The sequence below is a fragment of the Tenrec ecaudatus genome, chromosome 3 (genome assembly GCF_050624435.1).
Source record: "Tenrec ecaudatus isolate mTenEca1 chromosome 3, mTenEca1.hap1, whole genome shotgun sequence".
Classification (NCBI taxonomy): Eukaryota; Metazoa; Chordata; class Mammalia; order Afrosoricida; family Tenrecidae; genus Tenrec; species Tenrec ecaudatus.
In genome coordinates, this window is record NC_134532.1 from 199,485,962 (window position 1) to 199,511,007 (window position 25,046).

Here is a 25,046-nt window from a genome sequence, read left to right on the forward strand (position 1 = left end):
CAATGAGTGCAGAATTCTGCGGGGAAAGGTTCGAGAGATGGAGACAACATCTTCAGGAGTGTGTTCAACTATAGGAAGGAGATGTCAAAGAACAGTAACTTCACAATCTGATGCTTTCTGTTAAATAAAAGTTGCTGTGATTTCATAGTAGTACTTTTTGACTCACTCTCAAATTTGTGTCACTTAATATTTTCACTTCATATTTTACCTGGTTTAAAATTAGTGATCTCTAAAAGCACACTTCGACAGATGCTCTCTTTAAAAACAAACTCCAGGGCCTACTTCCTAATCAATGAATTTATAATGTCTTTGGTTGGGAGTGAGTTATGCTACTGTTACTTTGGACTTGCTTTTTTATAATTTCCTTTTTGGTGGAAAGAATGCTGACATGTGAACGTGCTGTATTCATGTTTTTTTGTACATGACAAATCTTTTAGGGAAATAGACGAAAGCAAGTCATGAGCAGCAGTTTGCAATGTTGAACGGAAACCCCAAAGGAAAGCAGTTTTGACAGATCGTAGATCCCATCTCAGGGCCAGAGAAGTCCAGGGAAGGGAGACTCCCAAGTTCTCTTGCAAGCTTTTCCTACTATTCCCTAACTCTTTTTCAAAAATCCCTTCCACACTGAAACCATAGCCTCTATTTTCTTATGTTCTATTTTTAATCTAGGCTTTTTTCTCTTTTTAAATATATTTCCCCATTGCTTCTCTTTTTGAACAGCTCTATTAGCATGGAATTCACAAAGCATGCAATCCAATAGTTCAATTACATCCATAGGAGTTGCACAATCATCACCATAATCGGTTTTAGATAGTGTAGTTTTTCTTGAGTAAACGCCTATTTTCTTGACATAAAGTATTTTACTCCTTATTCTTTTGTTCTTAGAAAGAGAACTGCCCCATAATTATCCCCCCAAGGATAGCAATGCTCATCTCGCAAGTCAACTTTGGGGTTTCGCAGGAGACATGTGGACACCAAATTCTCAGGGCAACCCAAACTATGGGAAATGAGTGAGAGCAATTTAATAACCTTTCCCATGAGAAGGAACTGGGGAACTGGGTGCACAGGATAGGCAGGCGTCCTTCCCCTGCAAACAGACAGAAACACACAAAGCATGAAAAAGCAGTTAGCCGTTCCGTGGTACACTTCTCACCTTGGATCCATCCATAAGGCCAAGGTTTCCTCACCAGAGAATGCACCTCCGGCACCACCACGACCAAGTCCATTGCTGGAGGCTTGGGTGTTGCTATAGTGCTGGACAGTTCGCCACAGGACTTCTAAACAGAGAAGGATTAGGAAGAAAGGTCTGGCCACTGCTGCTGAAACTCAGAGCCTTATGGATGACCTTCTGCGCCAATAACACAGGCTGGGGCTGATCTGCCGGGGCTGGAGTAGAGATGGTGGTGGCGGCGGCTTGGGACCAGGCAGCGTTGCGTTCGGTAGTGCATGGAGTGTCCCCCGGTAGAAAAGCCACTCAAGAGCAGGTGGTAAGAACAACGAAGATAGGGACACCAGATGTCACAGTAGACTGAACTCAGCCACTGGACCAGAGAAGGCACTAAGAGAACCAGGACATGTGTGATGAATACTCTAGTTGCTGGCCTTAGGGGCGTGTAGCAGTGAATCCTTAGGGAGAGTCAAAGAAGATACAGGGAAGCCAAGGCAGGGGGCTTTTAACAGCCCAGTGTTTTCACAACTGCTATGGCAGTAACAACAACCCAAACCAAGCTCACTGCTATCAAGTCAGCGCCTACTCTGGTGACCCTACAGGACTGCCCCTGTGGGGTTTGAGACCGCTGATCGCAGGATTAGAAAGCGGCATCTTTCTCCTGTGGAGCAGCTAGTGGATTTGAACTGCTGACCTTGTGGTTAGCAGCCCAACACATAATCCACTGCACAACCAGGGCTTCTGGGACGGTAACAAGTTCTACTAAGTGAATAATAACACTTACTGTGTGCTCCCTAGACCACTCCCTCCAAGTCCTTGAGGTTGGAAATATCTGTCTACCGCTGACAAGTGTTAACATACCTTTTAGCCCAGCCCTCCTTTCTGAGGTGCCTTCTGAAGCTTATTAACAAGTCCTGGCAGCCTAGGGGTTACAAGTTGGGCTTCAAACCACTAGCTGCTCTGCCGAATGATGAGGCTTTCTACTACCATAAGCACTTAAAGTCTCAGAAATGCACGGGGGCAGTTCTCCCCCACCCTGTCCTCCAGGTTAAGTGTCGCTTGTGAGCAAGTGTCAACTCAATGGCAGGGAGTTTTTGCTTTTGCTTCTTTTTTTTTTTAAAGCTGACAAGGAGCGGCATCTTCTCATTGTTCTTCCTTACAAAACACCTTGATCAGCATGAGATGCAAGCAGAGAACTCTTAAATAAACCCCCAAAGTAAGTTGCCGATGTAGCAGTGCATTCTGTGAAAACATTATAGACTTTAAAGAAAGGAGAGACAGAGAGAGAGCGTCTACTCTCTGTTTCAGAGTCATTCAATTAAAGCAACACGCCCCAAAGAAAACTCCTCAAAGAGAAAATCGTTGTTTTTTGTGAATCATAAAGACCTGGAAGGAAAGCTAAACTTGCCTTTGACTTTTTCTTTCTTTGTTTCTATTTTTTAAGTAAAAAGGCTGTTTATAAAGATGACTGTGGCGTGTCCCACTTCTTGGGGATTTGCTGTGCAGAAGTGCATACGTGTGAGTGATGGAGAGGTACTTGTTTATTATAGAGCACATTTCAATGCGGTAATCATAAATATTGCTAAGGTTGTGCTCTGTTGAAATATGACCTACATACTCTTGATTGTTTGTGTTACGTGATTTGTCTGACACCCATTACATTCTGGGTAATAGCAGCCATTTGTTGCTCTGCACAGCAGGCTCTTTTGACAAAAGAAAATAGGCGGCAATAAAAAAGCTATAGTCTGAATTACATTCTGCACAGGGCTGCTCGGCTGAGAGTTTGTGCAAGTGTGTTAACAATGCTCTGAACTGCCTCTTGTCAGCCTTCAGCCTGTAATGGCCATCTGTCCTCACATAAATCTGTCAAAACCTGCTAGGTTCAAGAGAGAGCACAGAGTATACCTTGCACTGTCAACACCAAAATGTACACATTCCCCAGAAAATCAACACGCAGGAAATAATCCGGAGGTTATGGGAGGCATTAGCACTGTTGATTTTAGGCTTGTGGCATGGAATTGAGAGGCCGGCGATTAGTGGGAAGATGGGCAGAGAGAGCGGCATTAAGAATTGGAGTATTGACCCTTCGCCTTCCTCTGGGAGAACAGTCTGGACGGAGGAGCTGGGCTCAGAGGAACCCACTTAGCTCTGGTGTAGCAAGGGGTTTCCTGCCCCACCCACAGCTCTTAGAAGTTTGGCACTAGGTTAAAAAAATGCATGGTATAGTTTTTTCGTGTGTGTTGGCTTGCTTTGTTAGGCTTTGTTGTGTGTCTCAACATGCTTGAAATGGGATTTTCCATCTCTCCACAGTGACACAAAAGCACCTATTCCTCTAGACGTTTCCGTCTTCCTCTGAGGTGTTCTCTCGGAAGAAACAAGCTGTGGAACCCACTGAAAAGTTTTGGGGGGGGGGGGTTCGCTAAACCTTGCCTCACTCTCCTCCTTGTCCATTCTAAGACGTTTGTCCAGGAAGCCAGTATTTATTTTAGCACCTGGGGCAGCCGACCCCGGTTTCCTGATCTTCCCCCCAGGAGGCATTGTGGGTTATCTCAGAGGGTTTGGATGGACTTCCAACAGAGAAGGACAGGAGCTCCACTTCCCGGGTTAAAGAATTGCCTTCGTCTTCATTTTCAAATAGGTTCTGGGGCTCCGGTGCCTAAAATACCAACATCTGGCTTTAGGAACCAACGCACAGGAGGTGTTTCATAAGCAGACTCCAAGTTAGCTGACTCGAGATTGAAGGGGAAAAGCTTTCCTTCATCTCCCAGGCCCCTCGAACAAACACAATTAGGGTGTCCCCAGCCCCAGGAGCAACTTGAGGACCCGTTATTTAAGCGATAATGAGCTTAGGTACTCGCTTGGACCAGGGTTTCAGATTTTCAAGATGAATAAGAATTTCTATATTTAAAATCCCTAGAGGGCTGGACTATTTTTAGAATGCATCTCTTTTTTAATAGTGGTCTAATTCGGTGTTTCTGAAGTGTAGGGTTTCTCTTTATAGATGTGGACTGTCCATCAACAATTCATGTACCTCAGAGCAAGGTCACATGCCACGCAGACACCGTGGGCTATTGGGCTCCCCACTTGTGGCCTATGAACCATCCTGTTAAAAATGTTTCGCTAGCTTCCCAGGCTGCTGAAATGTGAGACAGACTACTATGACAAAAGGGTCTAGAAAAGCCAAAGAAACCAAAACATGTTTTTCAACAAATAAGCCCAAAGGACATCCTTTATAATTTGTTTGGAGAGACACATTATAATGGTCAGTCAAAAATGAGGAGCTGATGCCAGGGGCTCAAGTAGAAAGAAAATGTTTTGGAAAAGATGATGACAACGTATATATAGATGTGTTTGAAAAAAATGGATATGTGTATGGATTGTGATAAGAGCTGTAAGAGACCCCAATTAAATTTTTTTTAAAAAAGGGGAGAAATACAACTTTGTAGTGGCATCGCTTGTCAGGAGAGACCAGTCCCCGGAGAAGGACATCGTGCTTGGTAAGGTAGAGGGCTAGCAAAAGAGTGGGAGACCCTCATTGAGATGGATTGGCACCGTGGCTGTCACGGGGGCTCCAATGTAAGACCAATTGTGAGGATGGGACAGGACCAACGGAAAGTGAACCACTCACTGTCATGGACTATTCTGATTCATAGCGACCCTGTGGGTGTTTGAGTCTGTAAGTCTTTAGAGAACCATCAAAGAGATGAATGAACAGAGTGGTTGCAACACTAGGCTTACATATAAGAACAAGTGTGAGGCTCATACAGAGGCAGGCCGCGTTTAATCCTGTTGTACAGAAGGTCACAATGGGTCAGAACTGAACTGGGATGCCCCTATCCACCACAGTGACACCTTGAATCCACTGAGTGATCCTGACCCTCGTTATTGAAAATTTTTTAAAAGTTGCCCAAAGTGCAGGAGGTTGGGGGAAAATTCAGGAGTTTAAATGTATGGATGGTAAATCTCGCTCACCCCACCCAATTTAAGGTCTGTCGTGACCCTTGTTTAACCAGCAAAGTGATTATCCTTATAGGTTCTTTAAACATCTTAGCCTCCTATTAGAAGTATTTGGAGTTGTGCGCTGGGAATCAGTGTCTTTCCGTTTCTTGTCATGGTGCTTAAAGGTAATGTGGGGAATGCGGGATCCCTGGTGGCTACATATTGGGCTGCAAACCTCAAGGTCAGCAGTTCAAAATCACCAGCAGCTCAGCAGGTAAAAGATGAGGCTTTCTACTCCTGTAAAAAGCTATAGGCTCACAAGGAAAGTTCTACCCAGACCTATAGAGTCGCTATGAGTTGGAATTGACGTGATGAGGAGTTTGTTGGTTGTTTGTGTGTGTGTGTGGGGGGGTTGTTTTGTTTTGTTTTAATGGGAAAGTGGGCAAAGTGACAGAAACGAAGGAGTGGGAAAACAGAGAATAGACATTGATGTAAGTTGGTTGATTGAAGAAAAATATACTCACCTGGGAGAGCAGGAACAAAAGACTATTGTCTTTCAGTCATTCAGGTGTCAATCACCTACCCATTGATGTCCTAGATGGACACCAAAAGCAAGGTTGACAAAGGACAGTGGCTGCTACTAAGAGGGACAGTGCTTTGAAGCGCAGGTGGGACTAGGAAACCACACCTCGTTCTTCCTGCCTGCATATCCCTGTCTTGCTGAGCTTATCACAGAGAGGACAATTCCAGAGTCAAACTACCCTGTGTCATTAGGCCCTTTCTTCCCTCCCAGGCCCACAGCCATTGGGTCCATCACAATTGAGAGTGAGCCTGCAGATCCGAATAGAACTGCCCCAGTAAGGCTCCCAAGCCTGTATATCTTTGCAGGCGCAGTCTGCTGCATTGGACGACTCTTCTCCAGGGACCACTGGGGGCTAAAGACTGTCTACTAGGGAGTTGGCAGCCAAACACTTAATTTCAATGCCCACCGGGGCTCTTTCCATTCCTCCAATAGGAAAAGTTTATTCTGAACAATAAAAACATTTCCAAATATTGGGATAGCGTGGTTCATATCCTTCCATCCATCTCCTTTTTTGCCAGATAAGAGACAGAGACCACGTCCTCCTGTTCACATCCAAATTCCAAAAATCTGTGTTGTTTGTCCTCTCACCTTCTTGGTTCTTTATACTCCACCCCCTCACCCTTCCCACCCCAACTCCCCACCCCTACTCCAGCCCCTGCCTTTTCCCCAGCAAGGTAGGATTTTCCTGCTTTGTCTCAAACTGTGTCATTGCCTTGGGTCTCACCCCAGGCTTTTAGCCGACTTGGCATTCCTTTTGCTGCATAGTGTTTACCTGCCCACCTAACTAGAGAGTGGATTGTAAACTACAAGGTTCCCCTGTAAGCAGAACGTGATTTGAACCCCAGCCTGCCCTTCTTCCAAGGTCCTTGTCCTCGGGGGGGGGGGGGGGGGAAGGAAGGGGGCATGACACAATCCAGAGATGAGGCAGACTTAGTCTGAGTGCAGTGTTGATGGAGTGAACCGAGCTTCCAAGGCCCCCCCACCCCCAAAAGGGCCTCTGGTGGAATTCTCTCCCCTCCCTCCTGACAGCATGTCCGAAACGCAGTAGCCGGATGGCTTTTTCTCCCTTGCAACTTCCATTTCCTGTATTTCATTAGTTGCATGCGGAAGCCTGGATGTGGTTTAGTCCCTCTGAACCCTCCCCGCTGCTGTACTCCAAATCGAATGGTCTACTGACACGGGCGTATTTAGGACGCCCTTTCACTTCGGTTTCTGTGGCAGAACCATATTTTTAGACAGAATGTATTAGTGATGCTTACAAGAATGCATTATACCTACATTAGCCATGGTTTACTAAGTTAATGAACTGTGGAGACACAGAATCGCTGCCCTCGCATTGGAACATGGCTCTAGTGCCCTGTTCGCCCATCGTATGCTACCCAATGTGGCCTTGAAGTCGCAGAGTTCAGCCCCACTGTGCCCCACATTTGCTGCATCCCACTAGGTTTGTTTCGTTCTCGAGTGACCAGCCTCCTGAGTTCCAAGATCATGTTTCAGAGAACCCCGAGCCACTGGCGCCCCCCCCCCAGTGCTCTTTTCAAGCCAATGGCACCCCTGCCCTTGAAGTGGGGAGCGTGGCTATGCCAAGTGGTGACGGGCCAGTGTGTTCTGAGAAGCAGGCTCTGTGGGCGTCATTTGTCAGCAGTATGAAATGCCACGACACTGTCTGGCCTTCTAGATCCATCTATCCTTGGCGACCGAGGCGTAAGGGATGGGAATCCCATTTGCCCAGTTAGTTTCCTGAGGGCTGTAACTCTTGTCGGAAAGCACGGGGAGCCTGGGCATCTAGGCGCAGCGGTTGGCTTCTCAGGAGCGCACTCATCACGCCCCCATCTCTGTGTTTTCTTTTTCTGCCTTAGGCCTAACTCCACCCACAACTCCTCCTCATAAAGCCAACCAAGATAACCCTTTTAGGGCTTCTCCGAAGCTGAAGTCCTCCTGCAAGACTGTGGTCCCGCCGCCATCGAAGAAGCCTCGGTACAGCGAGTCTTCGGGTACCCAAGGAAACAGCGCCTCCAGGAAAGGGCCCGAGCAGTCTGAGCTGTACGCGCAGCTCAGCAAGACCTCGGCTCTCCCCGGCGGACACGAGGAAAGGAAAGCCAAGCGGCCCAGCCTGCGGCTGTTTGGCGACCATGACTATTGCCAGTCGCTTAATTCCAAATCGAAAATACTCATCCATGTATCCCAGGAGCTCCCGGACTCCAGACCACTCGAAGATAAAGATGTCTCCCCTGATTGGCAGGGGCACATCTGTCCGTCCACAGACTCAGACCAGTGCTGCCTGAGAGAGACGTGGCAGGCGGGCAAGCCGCTCTCTCCCTGCAGCACCAGGAAACAGCTTCAGGACCAAGAGATCCGCGCCGAGCTGAACAAGCACTTCGGTCATCCCAGTCGAGCTGTTTTTGACGACGAAGCAGACGAGGCCAGTGGACTGAGGGACAGTGGTTTCAGTGACGAACAGTTTTCCAGACTACCTATGTTCATAAATTCAGGACTAGCCATGGACGGCCTGTTTGATGACAGCGAAGACGAAAGTGATAAACTGGGCCACCCTTGGGATGGCGCGCAGACCTATGCCTTGTTTGACGTGTCGCCTTCTGGCTCTGCTTTCAACTCTCCGTGTCGAGATTCCGTGTCGCCACCCAAATCCTTATTTTCTCAAAGACCCCCCAGGATGCGCTCTGGGGCAAGGTCCTTCTCTCGACACAGGTCGTGTTCCCGGTCACCCTCCTCCAGGTCAAGATCAAGGTCCCCAGGCAGTCGTTCCTCTTCCAGGTAAACCTTGTCGAAACCCACTTACAGCATAAGGCTCTCCCAGGAAGTTCAAAACAGGAGGAAATGGAAACCCCCCCACCCAGCCAGCCCAGCATGGCCCGGTTCCCCTGAAACTCCAAAGACAGCTGTTAGCTCTACAGCCCTCGCTCCCCATTTTCTGTGAAATCTGTCAGCCTTGAGCTTGGTGGTGCCTTGAGCCAGTCAGATCAGAGAGAGCAATTTGTAGGAAACTTGGTCGTCTAACTTTTTCCATTACCAGGAGAGCTGCCCCGTGCCAGGATCACTGAGATCCACACAAGATAAAGCCGACAGTGTGCCAGCCCTGGGGTTCCGCGTTAGCATCACTAAGAGTCGCTCAGAGAGAACACATCTTGCCCAGACCTCTGAGCTGAGGAGCTGATCCCAAACTGGCCCTGGGGAAATCGCCCTGGCCTCTAGGAAGGAAAAGCATTTTTCTCCTCAGAGGGCAAGCGTGTCCGTGGATTCTCAGGATGGCCGAGGAACCTGGGTGACGTGGCCATTGTAAATGCCTCTGTTTGTTTTTTCGCATCTCTTCCCAGGTCTTGCACCCACTATGAGTCCAGCCACGGCAGACACCGAGCACACAGGACTTCCCCCTTGTGTGGGGGGTCCCGCTCCAGGTCACCCTTCAGTCGGCGGCCCAGGTAAGGAAGTGTGTCTCCTCCGCCTCCTTCCCTTTCTAGCATTCCCGATCTTTTCTGGGAGGTCAAGGAATTTTCAAAAAACCCCACCCTCCTCACCCCTCAGCCCCGCAGGCATCATTAATTTGGTTCGTGCACGTTGAAGTGGCTGCCCTCACAGTGAAGTTGTGTTCCCTGCCCGCCCACAGGTATGACAGCTACGAGGACTATGAGCAGGAGAGGCTGAAGAGGGAGGAGTACCGAAAGGAACATGAGAAGCGGGAATCTGAGAGGGCCAAGCAAAGGGAGAAGCAGAGGCAGAAGGCAATTGTAAGTAGCCAGGAGCTAGCTTCCATTGGAAGAGAGGGATTCTTTTTTTTTTCTTTGTTCTTTTTCCTTTCTTAGACAAGAAACCGAAACTAAAGGGGAGGCGTTGTTTGTTTGGGTTTGCTTTAAAATGGCCCACCCCCCTCGACACCCCTCTGTACAGCTTGACGGACAACCAAAGGTGCAGCCGTTCGTGGGCTCATTCTTTCTCCACGGGGAAGTTCATGACTGTGTCCAGAAGTGGAAGGAATAGAAGGTTCATGAGACGGACACCGGCTCCATCTGGATGGGCATTTTGTTTTTTCCTTCCTGTTTCCATGGCTGCTTTTCTAGGGTGAGAGGCGTGGAGATATTGCTGCTTCCTTTCAGTTGCCTTCTTTTGGGCTCTCGTGAGAATTGGCTTGTCCATGAAGAGACGGGGCTCAGGAGAGATGGAAGGGAAGCAACCAAGGAGGCTTTGCTCACAAGGACATCCTTTCTTTCTTGTGCCGGGTCAACCCCGAACTGGTTGGTTGGCAAGGCCACATTTCTTGAGAATGACATTTTGTTTGGGGATGTGTTAGGTATGTCACCATCACTTAATGTAACTTGTAGACAGGACTGACTTTCCTTCTGTTCATGGACCCTGGTCTGTGCTCTGCCACCGCTGCTCACCAATGGGTAGACTTTACCCCCGCTCCCTAATCAGTAACCAGTGGCCTTTGGGTGGAAGCTAACTCATGGCCGCCCTGTATGTATGTGTCAGAGTAGAATTGTGAGTCATACGGTTTTCCAGCGTCTTCAGTTTTGGAAGTAGACCTTGCTTGCGGAAGGCTCCTCTTGGCGGACTTGAACCCCTAATCTTTTAGTCAGCAGCTGAGAGTATGTACCATGTGCACCATCTGGGTTCCTGTGACCGCTCTTCCATCGAGACCTGAGATGCCCAAGAGGAGGCTCTCCAGTAGTCAGCAGCCAGGACATGCCCCTGGCAGGTACTCCTGATCAGTTGTGGAACTGCTGCCCACTGAGAACCCATGCAGCCTTAGGGTCATTCACAACCTGCTGCTCTGGGGGGCCATGGCCAGTCAATCAGAGATGGGACCACTTTTGTTCCCCTGCATCTCCTCCCTGGCTGGGCTAGCTGCTATAACTTAATTAAATGAAGACTAGTTTTATACATATTTTAATGTATTTTCAAATATATATAATAGGTATGTTTATATAACTTAATATATTTTGCCTATATGTGAACCAGAAATTCCATTTTTAAATATATCTATTTCTATATGTACTCTATAAGGACATCTGTATATTAACCTGTAAAAGTTAGATTTGTATGGAACATTTTACAAAACCCCACTAATATCAACAAACACTTGCTTGACACACCTATGCAAAAGAGCTGACTAATAGTGTCAAAATCAACCATAGACCGGTAGCTTCCAGCTGGAGGGGGCTGGGGATGAGTGAGAGATTTGTTAATCAGGGGCACTCCAGGAGAAAAACGCAAGTAGCAATTGAATGCTTGGACTAAAGTCTAGAGTGGTTGCTGGCTGTGAACTCTGGATCTACCTCAGACTGGATCAAAAACCTCAGATAAATCACACTTCACCTCATTTTTCTCAACTTCCAAATGAGCTGTGATATTAAGCTTTGCCAGGGTATCATTAGTTAACACTTAGGAAGACTAATGAAAATGAAAAATTCAATTTTTCTACAATTGCTGTGTTTAATGAATAACCTATTCGATAATTATAACAACTCACATTCATAGCACGCCGTGTCGTTTACAGAGTATTTGAAGGTGGCATATTGCCGTTCATCTTGAGAAAAGAGAATCGGGTTGAGCAAGCATGTTGGAAAACGGTGATGACAGTGTTTGCAAATGACCATTTTATAAAACACCGAGTGAGTTTCCTAACAACGTGGCATTAAGGAAAGTGATGAGTTGTCCCAGCATGGATTGGCTCCTAGTGGCCAAGTGCCTGTACCTTTAGCAAAAGCCAGCTTTTTCTTTTAATTAAAAATGTATCTGTTTGGTTCATGCTGTCCTAGACTTAGTGAGGATAAAGAAAGGGAGACAGGAGTCTTTTCACCAGTTTGATTCTGTTTGAATAGCTGGAGTAGAGTGATTGATCCCCATTCCAGCGTCAGCAGCAGAGTCATGGATGTCTCGAGGTCACTAGTCATAACTGGGAAGTGCCCTGACTTCCCTTTGAATGACCAGTGTTGAGCTGTGAATTCGGTTACCAGGACCATAATTCACTTTGAGGCTAGACCTACAGTCATGCACATGTTAACTTGGCTTCTACTGAATACTGGTAATTAGACATAGGAGAATGTGGGCTTTAAGAATTGGGTTTGGGAGCACAGATACGCATGGGTAGAATTGTTTAATGCTTTACTGAAACAGTGGCCTACAGGTGGTAGATGACTAATAGACCTTTCGGATGTGCTGTTGCATAGATTCCCACCTGGGCAATGGCATGCCTTTTCTCTTGAAACTACATAAGAACATATGACTGTTTATGGGACAGATATCATGCATTTCAGGTGAAAAAATTAAAGATGCCTGGATCCCTACTCCCAGAGAGCTTCAGGTCTACTACCTGATGAAGATGCACAAACATATGAGACTATGTGATAATTGCTACCGTTGAGGGCATGGGTATAGGACAGTGAGGGGAAGCATATGGGTGGGCACCCAGACAGACCAGGCTTTAGGACACCCAGACAGACCAGGCATGTGGGAAACCCTCCCAAGGGAGAGTAGGATTAGTCCAATTCTGAAAAGAAGGAAGGAAAATTATTTTCTCTATCTGTGCTGTCCTACTGAGTAGCCATTAACCACATGGCTAATTCAGCGAGTCTTAATTAAGATTCACTGTAAGTGTGAAGCAAACATTGAGTTTCAAAGACAGTAGAAAAATCAAGTGTTAACATCACAGGGATATTGGGCATATCTGCTACCGGTTCAAATGACTGTGTGTTTGGCTGCATGAGCCACATAAAATATGATATTAGAATTCATTTTATCTATTACTTGTTACTTTTCTGAATGTGGCTATTAGAAAATCTTCAAATTGCACATGCCGCAGTAAATTTTCATTAGGCATTATTATTCTCAGTGGTTGGGGTATAAAATTAGGTATGGCATGCATTGAGATCTTCAAGTCGACTGGCAGATCAATCTTACTAAATCTCTGGAGAAGAATAAGGCATATTAGGAAATTTGCTCTTCATTTAGCTTTAAGAAATTGCTGGAGAACCTGGCGATCCCGAAGAGTGTTGCTAAGCTTGGTGAAAAGATTTTGAAATCTGTCTTGAGACATGGCAGGACTACTGAATGGGTATTCTCCTAGAGAGAGTTTCTACTTGGTTGCTGTCCTCAAAATGCACTGCATTGGTGCCATCGGGCCATGGCAAAAGATATCTTTATGGTCTTAGCCCTGGGAGATACTCAGCGCTTTCAGATTCATTTGACTACATTTGCTTGAAAAGAGCAAGGCGAGCTACTCCACCCAGGTTGGACTGGGAGGTTCCTGCCATGTAGAGGTTTTAGGTGCCTGTCACAGTCAGAATTTGGGGGATGCCGTGCTGGATCAGCCATCAGTCAGATCAATCATGCACCTCAGAGAGCAGCCAGAGTGGGGTAAACCGGAGCCTCCACAAAAGCAACGAAGAAGTCACTGGAAATAGGTAATGGCTGATAGACTCCCCTCCTCTCGTGGAGGGGGGGGGGTTATTACTAATGCTTACAGTTTATGTTCCCCAGAGGTAGGTGAGTAAGGTGTGTCTGTAAATTCTCCAGCACCGTCACCTTTCAAACACGTAGCCCCCTCCATCTTGAGTGCACCACATCAGGGAGTTAAAAGAACTCATAATTGGTTATTGCTAACACAGAACCACGCAGGTTGGCCAACGACTGCCATTGTTCCTAGCGCCGCTGTCCTCCAATTCCCATCTAACCGTGTCCTCCCAAACCAATTCCCTCTCTGCCTTTCTCAGCCTCATACGCTCGGAATAATTCAGGTTATATTGGGACTCCGCAGGCCAGAGTGTAGTATTTAATGTCTAACCTGTCACTGCTCTAATGTCTTGTGGAGTTCGAAGTCCAAGTCCATTTGCAATCTGTACAGTTTCCTGCCAGGAAACATGATAATGGGATGTTAATTTAAAAGACAAATCTAGATATGATGATATGGTTCAGCGCTTCAGATCCAAACCTGGGAACTGGGCAATGACTGTGTCATTCCCTCTCTCTCTTCTGTTGGCTGGGATGCAGCTCAGAGCCGGGAGGAGTGCACTGTCGCTGATCACCATAAACTTCTTCCAAATGGAAAAAGCTAAACAACAGAACAAAACAAAGCAAGCAGCAACTACAACCACAACAGAAGTTCTTTCATCTCTAAAAGTTGTCCTTTTGGAGAAAATAAAGGAATTGCTTACTCAAGTCATTTTTCAAGAGGAGTTACATGTGGGTGACTATATGGTCTATCATGAACCAAAGTACATCATTTAGAGAGCTTCAGTCTGTAGTTGTTTGTAATCTTTTCTTATTTATCAATGTGATTACTTGCATTTTGGCTCTAAAGTGCCTGATCGGAGAGGTTTGTTCACACCGATTCAGCCTTGGCTCAGTGACGGTGGTGGCTGTTAAATACCTTCCCGTCAGTTCCCACACATAGCACCCCTGTGTGCCATGGAAGCAACACCACCTGGTCCTATGCTATCCTCACGGTCATTCATTTTGAGCCCATTAGAAGGGAGTAAGTCTCTCTAAAAGAGAGACTCCTAGTGGCATAATGGATTATGCTCTGGACTGCTAATTGCGAGGTCAGCCATTTGAAAATAACAGACATGGGAGAAAATGAAACTTTCCCATCTCTTAAAGACTTCCAGACTCGGAAACCCAGAGGGGCAATTGTGCCCTGTCACATAGGCTCACCGTGAGTCAGAATTGCCTTGATGACAGTGAGTGAGTTTTGAACAGTCCCTTCAAAAGGACATGATGCTTAGTGCAGGGTCAGTAAGCAAGAAGACCCTCAAGGGGACGCGTGACACCATGGCTACAGCCGTGGACTCAACCGTAGCAACAATTGAGGATGGTGGAGGACCAGCCAATGTCTCATGCCCTGTACATACAGTCCCTGTGAATCAGTCCGAACTCCAGGCAGCTAACAGCAGCTGCAGAAAGCGAATGCGGCAGCTTTCTCTCTTCAGGGTAGTGGGTGCTGAATTGAAGAAGTGCCATTCATATTCAGATTAAGAAAGAAAGATTATTTTTTTCTTCTTAGGATTTATTTTTCAGGGTCTTAGTCATTCTGCTGCCCACCCATATCTTTCCATGGCCATCCAGTCTCCTTGCTTTTGTTCTTTATTGAGAGCTCTTGCTATGCCATTAAGCTAGCAATGGCAGGGGATTCGTCATTTTCCTCATCTCTGGGAGTTGTCATTCCTTGGGATTTTTTGAGCAAGTTGGGCTGCCGCTAATCTGAAATTGAACAAAATATGCTTCTTGCCAGTATGTGTTTTCCTTAGCACAAGAGTCAGAGTTTTATCATTAGTTGGGATTGGAAAGTTAAAAGTTCCAAAAATTAAAATACAAATGAACTCAAGTATTTCATTTGTTTGTTTGTAGCCTCCTCTGCTTTTTTCCCCCTAGCATTTTGTTTGCTTTAAGGGGTGGGAAAACCATCAAAGACAGTTCTGGGTACACATTATGCCATCAAAAGCGCCTTGGTTATGGATTTGACTGAGACTCTTGGTGACTCGGTGTGTGCTTCCTCCATTTAGAATGACGGTGCCTTTGTTGTTGCATTGACACAGCGTTGTCCATCTTTTCTTTACAACGTGCCTTGTCGGACTGTCAGGTTAAGTGTTGGACTCTTAACCACAAGGCGTGCAGTCCAAACCCACCAGCTGCTCTTTGACCCAAACAATGAGGCTATTTGCTGCCATAACGATTTACAATCTGAAGATGGCTGTGAGTTGGCATTGGATTGATGGCAATGGGTTGGTTTTGGTTCCTCCTTGGCTCAGCCAATCCTGTTTTATCAGTTATACCTTATGGTTTGTTGAGAAACAACAGTTGTATGCTTTTGACAGCTAACAAGGAGGTCCTGTAGTTTCTGTTTTGCTTTGTCTTTTGAAGACGGAAGAGTGAAAAGTTTGAGAATGCAGTCAGTTAATCCCATCACTTCTACCCACCCCACCGCTTTTATCCACTGTGTTTTCATATACTGAGGTTTACTATACCTGCCAATGCAGCATACATCTTCAATTTTATTAGCCATCTCATCAGCACACTAGCTTTTGTGAAATTGAAGCTAAAAGATATTTGGTAAATGTCCCTTCCTCCTCGATAGTGAACACGAGTCTGGAAATCATTTTTCAGGGAGCTTTTGCTGCCCCCACCCCCACCCACCCCCAAAAGGTTTAAGTTCCTCCAAGCCTTTGACAAGTTAAAAATGTTATTAAGCATTTTGATTTCTTTCCCTTTCATGTCCTGTTTGGAAATTAATGTCTTGAAAATTTGGCTTCAAATATTAAGGGTTTTTTTTGTTTTGTTTTTTTAAGATAAGAAATCTATTCATCTGTCTAATAAAGCAGCAAAGTGGTTAAAAAAAAGAATCAGGTCTTTGCTAGATGTTCGGCCAATCTTGGGAAAAGTTTTGTCTTGGCCTTCTCAGTTTTAGACCTTCAGATGCCTTTTAACTACAGCTTTAGGAACTCCAAGTACTTCAATAACTAACCCTCCGCATCGCCCCTGAATTCCAGCGCTACATAGTGAAGCTCAGGTCTTTTAACGTGGCATTGACGTGGCCCCCTTTCCCTGTTTCAGAGAAGACAGTGGTCACATAGGTAATTTAGGTGATTGTGGACTGCTCAGTAGAGTCCCGCTTCTCCACTGTGAGTCTAAGGAGCCCGGGTGGTGTAGTGGTTATGCACTGGCTGCCATTCAAATGGTCCACAGTTTGAAAACACCGGCAACTCCGTGGGAGAAAGACCAGGCTTTGCAGTCCTGTCAGCGTCAACTGGAGGGTAGTGAGTTTGGACTGGATGGTGACCTCTATCCCAGCAGAATGCCCCCATTTCCATTTTCAAAGGTCCTCTGGCTGATCTTTGTTGCATGCATCTCTGTATAAAGCAGCCATTCTGAGATTGCCCCAATATGTCTGCATACAGGCGTGCATCTGGCTGATTTTAGCTTTAACTTCACATTTCCTTGAATCGATAGGCTATGCGTATTCCCATAATGGTAGTTGAGCAATTTCTTTGTGCTGGTTCCATTTCTTTGCCTCTCTTCGGCGCGTCTCCCTCCTTTCCCTCTCTGTACAGTGGTAACCTTCCTAAAAGGCTCATTTTTAAAAAACAAATCCATAACACCCCTGTAAGCGGGCGCCAGGAAGTTTAGATAACGGACCCATCATATTGTGCTGTTTGGCGAGAGCTGGATGCATAAATAGAATGGAATGCGCTGTTTTGATTCCCCTGCTGAAGGGTGCAATGCTGCTCCAGGGAGAGCCTCCCATCCATTTATATTTATTGACCTCCACCATGTGCTGGGGGCTCTGGAGCAAGACAATTACAGCCTTCAATTGAGACATACAATCTACATGGACGTGTACAACCCGCCATGGGCTCTGTGGCCTTACTTCATCCGTTCAGTTACTTAGACTCAATAGCTGTTGTCAAATGAATTGCATTTTACCAACTGTTCCAGTAGACTCACTCCTCTGATTTCCAGAGGTGATTTGTGGAAGCAAGAGCCCCTGCAAACATGTGTCACCATTCTGTATTTCTGGGACTTAGACCTTGTGGACAAGAATCATTGAAGCCCATGCCAGGGCCCTCAGCTGAGCCACCTAGGCTGGTGTTTCCTGTCAGATAGCATTCAATTCTGGTTTTTGTTGGCTTGGGAGTCTCAGCAAAAAAGGCCTGCATCTGGGTCTTTTTGATGTCATTCTAGGTAGAGAGTAAGTGGTACAATTATTAATGAATTAATTGAGGATTGATTTCTAAATGAGAATTTGTTGAGACTCTTGTGTCTCCGAATCCTTGTGGAACTCTCAGAATAGAGTAGCAAATTGGACAGATACATTCTCTTCTTTCATGAAGTTTTCACCATGGTAGGGAAAGAGCCATGACACAAGGAATAAAGGTATTAATTGTATAATTACAATTGAGCGTGGAACAATAAAGTCGAAATAGAATTTTCTATAAAAGCAGCTAATGAGAAATCTGGCCTCATCATAAGTTTTGGGAAGGAAATTATTATTGAGTTTAATTTAAGTTTAGTGTTTGTGGCTGAAGGTGCCTGGATGACACAGTTGTTAGGAGCTCAGCTATGAGCTAAGTGGTTGGCGGATCAAACCCACCAACTGACTGCTCTATGAGAGAAATACATAGTGTCCGTTCCTCTAGAGCAGTGGTTCTCAACCTTCCTAATGCCACGATCCTTTAATACAGTTCCTTCCTCATGTTGTGATGACTCCCCCCCCAACCACAAAATTATTTTTGTTGCTACTTCATCACTGTAATTTTGCTTCTGTTATGAATCGGGCAACCCCCATGAAAAGGTCGTTTGAACCTCAAAGGGGTCGCGGATCCCCAGGTTGAGAACCGCTGCCGTACAGATTGTGGAAATCCTATGGCATAGTTCTATTCTGTCCAGTAGAGTGCACATGAGTTAGAATGAACAGGAAGGCCCTGCGCGGTCTGGGCCTGTGTCCATCACTGGTTTTTACCTTCCATATCCTATTGTTTCCTTTACACTGGTGTTCTTAGCAAAATCATTCTGCAGGGAAGGAGTGGGTTGGGGAGGGTACGCATGGCGCTCCAAGCTAGGGAGTGGTTAGACTCATCCAGAAGGGGATGCGAGCAGCTGGGCTTTGAGGAGGTGGAAGAAAGAAGACATCTTAGAATGAATATATAGGTGCTAGAGCCAACAGGATTGCATGGATGAGTGGAAGCTTAGAGGTAACCACATGAGAGGAGTCCAGGCTGACACTGAAGTTTCTGTCCTGAAACACGGATGACAGGTGTTAACAGCACTGATCAGGGAACATTGGAGAAAGAGCAGCTGGGGAGAATGGGAGCTGGGGACATCCACACTGAGGGGTCATGCCGCCCGCTGGTTACTTGAGTCTGACACTCAGAGAGAGCACCCGAGGAGCACAGATGCACGAGTGCTGCGGATGAGGTTCTGATCTCCGACCTCGGAGGATAACGGTGAAAGTGGAGGGTGCCATTCCCTTGTCCAACTGTTCAGGAGTGCCTATTCTTGGGGTACCGGATGTGTAAACAGGAAAGGCATTCAAGTTAAATCTGTAGGATGGAACTCCCTTTGCCTTAAGAACAAATTACTCTGGACAACCTTCAGGACAGAGGACTCTCATTTTCCATCCGTAGTCAGCTACCACACAACCCCAGTCTCTGTCCTAACCAGGTGCGGTTGCTTTGCTTCTCCCAGGGTGGCCTCACGTGTGTCAGAGTGGACGGGCCCCATAGGCTTGTCCATGGCTAGCTGGTCTTTAGTAGACAGCTTTCCCCCATGTCCCCCACACACCGCAGGCTTTTCTTGTGAAGTGCATTCAGTCTTGCAGTTACCAGCCAAGTAGATCAATTCTTTAAACCCCCCGAAATGGAACGGAACTTAACCCTGTGTTTTGCGGGTCGTTGCTTCAATCTGACTCTCTGCAGTCTTGAACTCCTTTAGCTCTTGTTCGTCCTTGGCAAACAGAGAGCCTGGGTGGTACGCATATTCTCTATGGTAACTCTCAATTCTCCTTTCAAATATAAAACATTCCTGAACATTAAGAGATAGCATTTCTCTGGGCCCTGTCTTCTCAGAACCAAGGATAGAGGATTGTTTCTTACACGCAGACTGCATACCTCTTCCTAAAGGGAGCTTTGTCTTCAGGCTTTGAAAGATCCTTCCCTCTGTGTAGGTTATAAATGGCTGAGGACTTTCAGATTAGGTCCATATTGACTCCTTTGAAAATCAGGCCACACCTTCCCTATCTGTTCTCACACTAAGAGTGGATGCATTGGCAACGTGTAATTTATAGTCCCATTTATTCAGCTCTTGTTCTCCTGGAGACGGATGAGGCTTCTATTCCAGTAAGGAGTGACAGTCTCAGAAACCTTCAGAGGCAGTTCTACTTTGTCTTATGCGGTCACTGTGAATTGGAATCGTCTCGATGACAGTGAGTTTTTTGGTTTGAGTATTTTGTCTGGGACCCAGGGCTTAGAAGGTTTAAGACAGCATCTCTCCACTTATCGTCCGTGGATCACCCCCCTGACAGGAATCATTGGGGGTGCTGGTTAAAAATGCCAATCCTGGGGCCCAGAAATGACCGATTACGCCCCAATCTTTTGCTCTTTCGATAAGCATCTGCGCTGATGTGTTTTCATTCCTGCCTGCACGGAAGGACTGCTGTTGGGCTCATTGTTAGTATGGGCATGGGCCTCTCACTGTTAGCATTTTGTGTCCATGAGAAATTAACACCTCCACAAGCCAGGTCGGTTTCTTACCCATTTGGAAGATTGGTCCTGCCACCTTCAGGGTGACATCATTTTAGTGACTGGTCAGCTGGGCAGGGATAGCGTCAAAGGGAAAGATCATCACAGGTTTCTCTTTTGGCATGCATGCATTAAAGGTCCCGGGGCGGAGAAGGAGAGATGAACTGAAAAGGTGGGGGAGGGACGAGGTGGGACGGAGGGTCTGAGAAAAGATATGCCAAGCACTGTCGGCTCATGTTGTGTTTGAGTGAAACTTTAGGTGTACTTCCAGAAGCTCTGCTTCTGTCCCCTCATCCCAGAACTCCCCAGCCAAATGCCTCTTCTTCCTCTCCCCACCTCCTCCACCCCCACCACTCCCACCCCCTCCGCAGGAAGAACGCCGCGTGATTTATGTGGGGAAAATCCGACCTGACACAACACGCGCCGAGCTGAGGGAGCGTTTTGAAGTTTTTGGTGAAATTGAGGAGTGCACAGTAAATCTTCGGGATGATGGGTGAGAATCTTCGAGATTATTTCTTGTTTAGAAGCTGACGGTATGTAAAAAATTATGGCCAGAAGATTACTGGGATGGGAGTTGCCAGTGTAAGTGCTTTGAAAGATGACATGTGGAGTTCAAAACCTTATTTATTTTCTCCCATCCCTTTTTATTAATCTTTTTAGTTGAGATTTCCTGTCCCAGAAATAAGTATTTAGCTGCCTGACAGGACAATCACACTGATAAATGGAGGCGGTGGTTGAGGCGGGGGCACTCACAAAGGCTCCCCAAAGTAGGACAGCTTAGAGCCACATATGTTAATGCTTCCTGACCCGCTTTGGGCGTCCCCTTCTCTGCCCATCACAGGGACAGCTCCGGTTTCATCACCTACCGCTACACCTGTGATGCTTTTGCTGCTCTGGAAAACGGATACACTCTGCGCAGGTCGAATGAGACTGACTTCGAGCTGTACTTTTGTGGACGCAAGCAATTTTTCAAGTCTCACTATGCAGACCTAGGTATGGATTTTGGAGACCTTCACTGGGGAGCAAATACCATGTGGAGACCCCCACCCCCCACCCCCGGCTTGAACTGTCCCTGTGCTTTACTGGAGGGAATATTAGGGTACAGGTCCCCACCCCACCCCCTTCCTTTAAAAATTTAATTAGCCAGCTTCAGAGCTTACAATTTGGCAACCAAGGATGGGTATGTTTCCGCTTAGGTTCTAAATCCTGCCCTGTGTTCTGTGTTGTTTTCTTATGTTTGTGTTTATCAGATGTGTGTGTGAGGCAATGTACAGTACACACACACACACGTACTGCATAATGCAGTCTCTCTGTACATGCATGGAGCGCGTGTGTGATGAGAATGCTGATAGTCAGTGTATATGTTCCGGTCTAGCCCGAGTTCTCTGTGAAGGATCATATCACTGTCATTGTTTTATGCAACAAAGGGGAGAGCCTCCTTCTCCACTCCCTTGTTAGTCTACAATCTTTTAGAAATGTTCTCATATTCCAGGCATTGTATTTTTGAGTGGGAAAAAGAACACTCCGGATGCTAAATCACGCTATGCTTTCTCGGTTTAAAAGAAAAGTAGACATCAAAAAGAAAAGCCCTATCATGCTTTGAAATGCTTGTCAGTAACGGGCACAGTACCAGACACTGTGTTTGCTAGCTTTCTTTTATTTTTCCATTGAGTTTTTTTCATTTCATTACCCGAGTCCTTCTTAGAGGTGGATATTTACTCTTTTCATACCCATTGAACAGAAGAGGACATTGAAGAGGGCACAATGCTCCCTTTGATGGTGAAAGTTGGGCAGACTCCAGGGAAACACTTTTGTTGTTGTTGTTGTTGTTAGGTGCCACTCAGTTGCTTCCAACCCGTAGGGACCGGCATGCACCGCAGAAGGAAGCACAGCCCGGTCCCGTGCCAATGACAACTCTCCTTGAGAAATAGGGACGCATCTTAAGAAGAACGTTGAATCCATCTGTCAGACATAAGCTCCGCCATTGCCAACTGAATGACTCGCCTGCCAGTATTTTGTCTCAGGGAGCCTTGGTGGCATAGTGAGTTCTGACCTGGGCTGCTAATTCTAAAGTCAGCAGTTCAAACCCACCAGCCATTCCAAGAGAGAAAGAAGTGCCTTTCTACTCCCATGAAGAGTTACAGTCTCAGAAACCCCCAGGGACAGTTTTGGCATGCCCGGCAGGGTTGCGAAGAGTCAAGAGTCAACTCCGTGGCCGTGGGTTTGGTTTCCATGGGTCCATTTCCTTAAAGCCAAGGGTGTATTTTTTTAATGTGTTTTAAGACTGCATCTCTTTTCCTCTCACCAAGTATTATCTAAACGCATTCCCCATGGTGGTTCGCAGGGTTAAGATTCACATATCAACAGATTGTAATGGCGGCACCACATCCTTTTGGGTGAATAATGCCATTATGTTTAATCACTCCAGGAGAGCTAAGCATTTATTCCATTTTCAATTTTTGGATATTATAAATAATGCTACAATGAACATCTTAATTGTCTTTCTAAATTCAATTTCCCTCTTTGAGCACAGCGTTCCCCATCTCATATGCATATTGTGAGCCTTTCCAGTCTTTGAGGAAGAAGCGGAGGCTCAAGGGTGGCCAAACATCATGTGCAAAATGACATAAGTATTTAAATGAGTTCATCAGCAGCAGACAATTAATATATAAATCTCATTCTCAGCATTGTTAGAAATCTATTCAAACTTGCTTCAGGCTTGGTCTAAAGTAAGAAACAGATACCAAATACAGGGAGTCCCTTACCCCTGCCAACCCCACCCCACACCCCCGTCCAACGATGCGCTGTTTTTCCTAGAGTAATTGATGTAGGTAGTGTGAATTTTTCAGAGGGAATATGCTATAATTCACTTCACCAGCTAAACAGATAGTGTAAAGCAGGGGAGAGGCAGCTGACTGTTCCAGAGATAGAGGCCTAGGGATGCATATATAAAAGGTGGCAAGTCATTTGTTCAAATGTTGGCTGATAAAAACAGTCAAGACAGATTGAAGTCCTGAGTTGATTTGACTTATTTTCTTCAGTGATGAAGGCCAGGGTGTTTCTAGTCTCTCAAAACATCTAGAGTTTAAAATAAGCTACCTAGAGGGCCTTTGGGATCGCGATTCATCACTGGGCGAGGGAGGATAGGATGGTATTTCCAAATTGAACTGGAGCTTCCCTGAAATATTTCTAAGAAGAATGCTTCCCCTCTTGTTATCTCCTGCCTTGCCAGCAGCAACAGAAATGGTGCCATTGCGAAGCTAGCTCTATATTTTCTAAAAAGTACGCTTGACGTGCATTGTGGGAGTGTGGAGTTTTTCCCAGTTCCCTCAAGCTCCACATTTGCTCTAGGGGTCGTTTCTATGAGCGGACGGAAGACTGCTGGCTTGAGAATTCAGGGGCTCTGATCTGGAACCTGTCACAAGGGCTCATCTTGGCCAAGCAATAAATTCCCTGCTTCTGGTTCTTTGTTTGTGAAATGAGAATCATCGTCAAGACTGTAGAATGTGGTTGGGCAGTAGAAATCAGAGTTTTTTGAAGCTGCAGTTGCATGAGTTGATTTCTTCTACCATCTGTCTGTTTGTCCTGCTGTGGTGGCTTCTGTCTTGCTTTGAGGCTGGAAGCTATGCCACTGGTATTTCAAATGCCAGCAGCGTCCCCCATGGTGGGCAGAGTTCAGAAGAGTTTCCAGACTTACAGGCACACACCCACAAAAGAAAGAGAGCTAGGGCCTGGAAATCTACTGCAGAAGTTAACCAAACCTGTGGGTCATAGCATGTTGTGCACGACCCTGGCCCATGTAGTTTAGAGAGAGCCTAAGGAAGGACAGAACACCAGAGAAGGAGGTCACGTTTGGTAACGTGAAGTCCCAGTGAAGGCGACAGGAACTCTCCTGCAGGCAGATGGACACACTGTCCACCACCATGGACTCAAACACAGCCACGGTCTCACAGATGGTGCACGTTATACCACAAGTGAGAGCCAACTTAATGGCAAGTGACATCACCAGCAGACGATTCTTGGGGATAATGATAATGCGAACTTAGGGATTGACTCTTGTTTCCAAAATGGAAGAAGCATCATCAGGAGTGACCTTTGGAGCTGAAATTCCCGTGAGTCTAGTCTGGGTCCCCTGAAAGGTCTCAGAGTATGGGCAGTGACTATGGGGAGCGTAGGTCTTCGAGGGTTGGGGAACCAACTGCCAGGTGTGTTGAAGAAAGCAAAAGTAATGTTTCCCGATTAATGTCAGTAAACCAGAGCCTACTTCATGAGAATGTTTTATAACTGTTGATTCATTGGACTTAAAAGAGACTCCAAAATTAAGACAGTTGGATTAAAACATTGATTTTAGACTTTGAGCCCCATCTCCTTGGATCTTTATTTCACGAGAACGCATGATCTGCATTGGGACATGGGACAGTGGAATTTGGGGATTAATCTGAGAAAGAGGGTCAGGATACCTGAGTTCAGCAGATTTATAAAAGGGACCTATCATTTTAGATACATGTCATCTGCTCTTTTCCTTTCTCTTTTTAGTTTACTCCTGCGAATTAATTTGGCCCACACATCCTGTCACTCAGCCATCGAGTCTCGTTAATGGACAACTCCAGTGGTATTTGAGCAGAACATAATGATTCCAGATAACAGCCAGTTTTATAAATAAAACAAGGAATTTAAAGTGATTTGATCATAGCTCCTACGGTGACACCAGGATGCAAATCCCAGTGTCCACAAACCTACAAGATGCTAAGGAAAATAGTGCCGAGCCAGGCAGTGTTGCCTTCTGGTACATACATGTGTACCGTCGCTGTATGTTGGAATAAACTCCACAGCAACAGTAATCTAGTGTCCATTGGCATCTCTGTAGACTTTCTTATAAGAAAAGCAATGCTCCTCTTTGATGAATATCTGAAAGAAGAAAGACCCAGAAAAATTAAACTATGCTTATAGGAGCAGAGTGAAGTCCTGGTGGCATAGTGATTCTGTGTTGGGCTGCTAACTGCAAGGCCAGCAGTCCAGAAGCACCAGCTGCTCTGATGGAGAAAGGCAAGGCTTTCTACTCCAGTAAAGAGTTGTAATATCAGAGACCCAAAGGGCATTTCTACCT

General features: G+C 46.0%; 1 protein-coding gene across 1 annotated transcript in view; it reads left to right on the forward strand.

Annotated features, from left to right (window-relative positions):
• Positions 1 to 25,046, forward strand: part of PPARGC1A (PPARG coactivator 1 alpha) — a 119,778-nt gene that overhangs the window by 91,439 nt on the left and 3,293 nt on the right. The window contains exons 8-12 of the mRNA XM_075545014.1: positions 7,550 to 8,465; positions 9,026 to 9,130; positions 9,316 to 9,436; positions 20,311 to 20,432; positions 20,781 to 20,932. Coding sequence (XP_075401129.1) covers positions 7,550 to 8,465; positions 9,026 to 9,130; positions 9,316 to 9,436; positions 20,311 to 20,432; positions 20,781 to 20,932 — 1,416 coding nt within the window. The remainder of the gene's footprint in view (positions 1 to 7,549; positions 8,466 to 9,025; positions 9,131 to 9,315; positions 9,437 to 20,310; positions 20,433 to 20,780; positions 20,933 to 25,046) is intronic.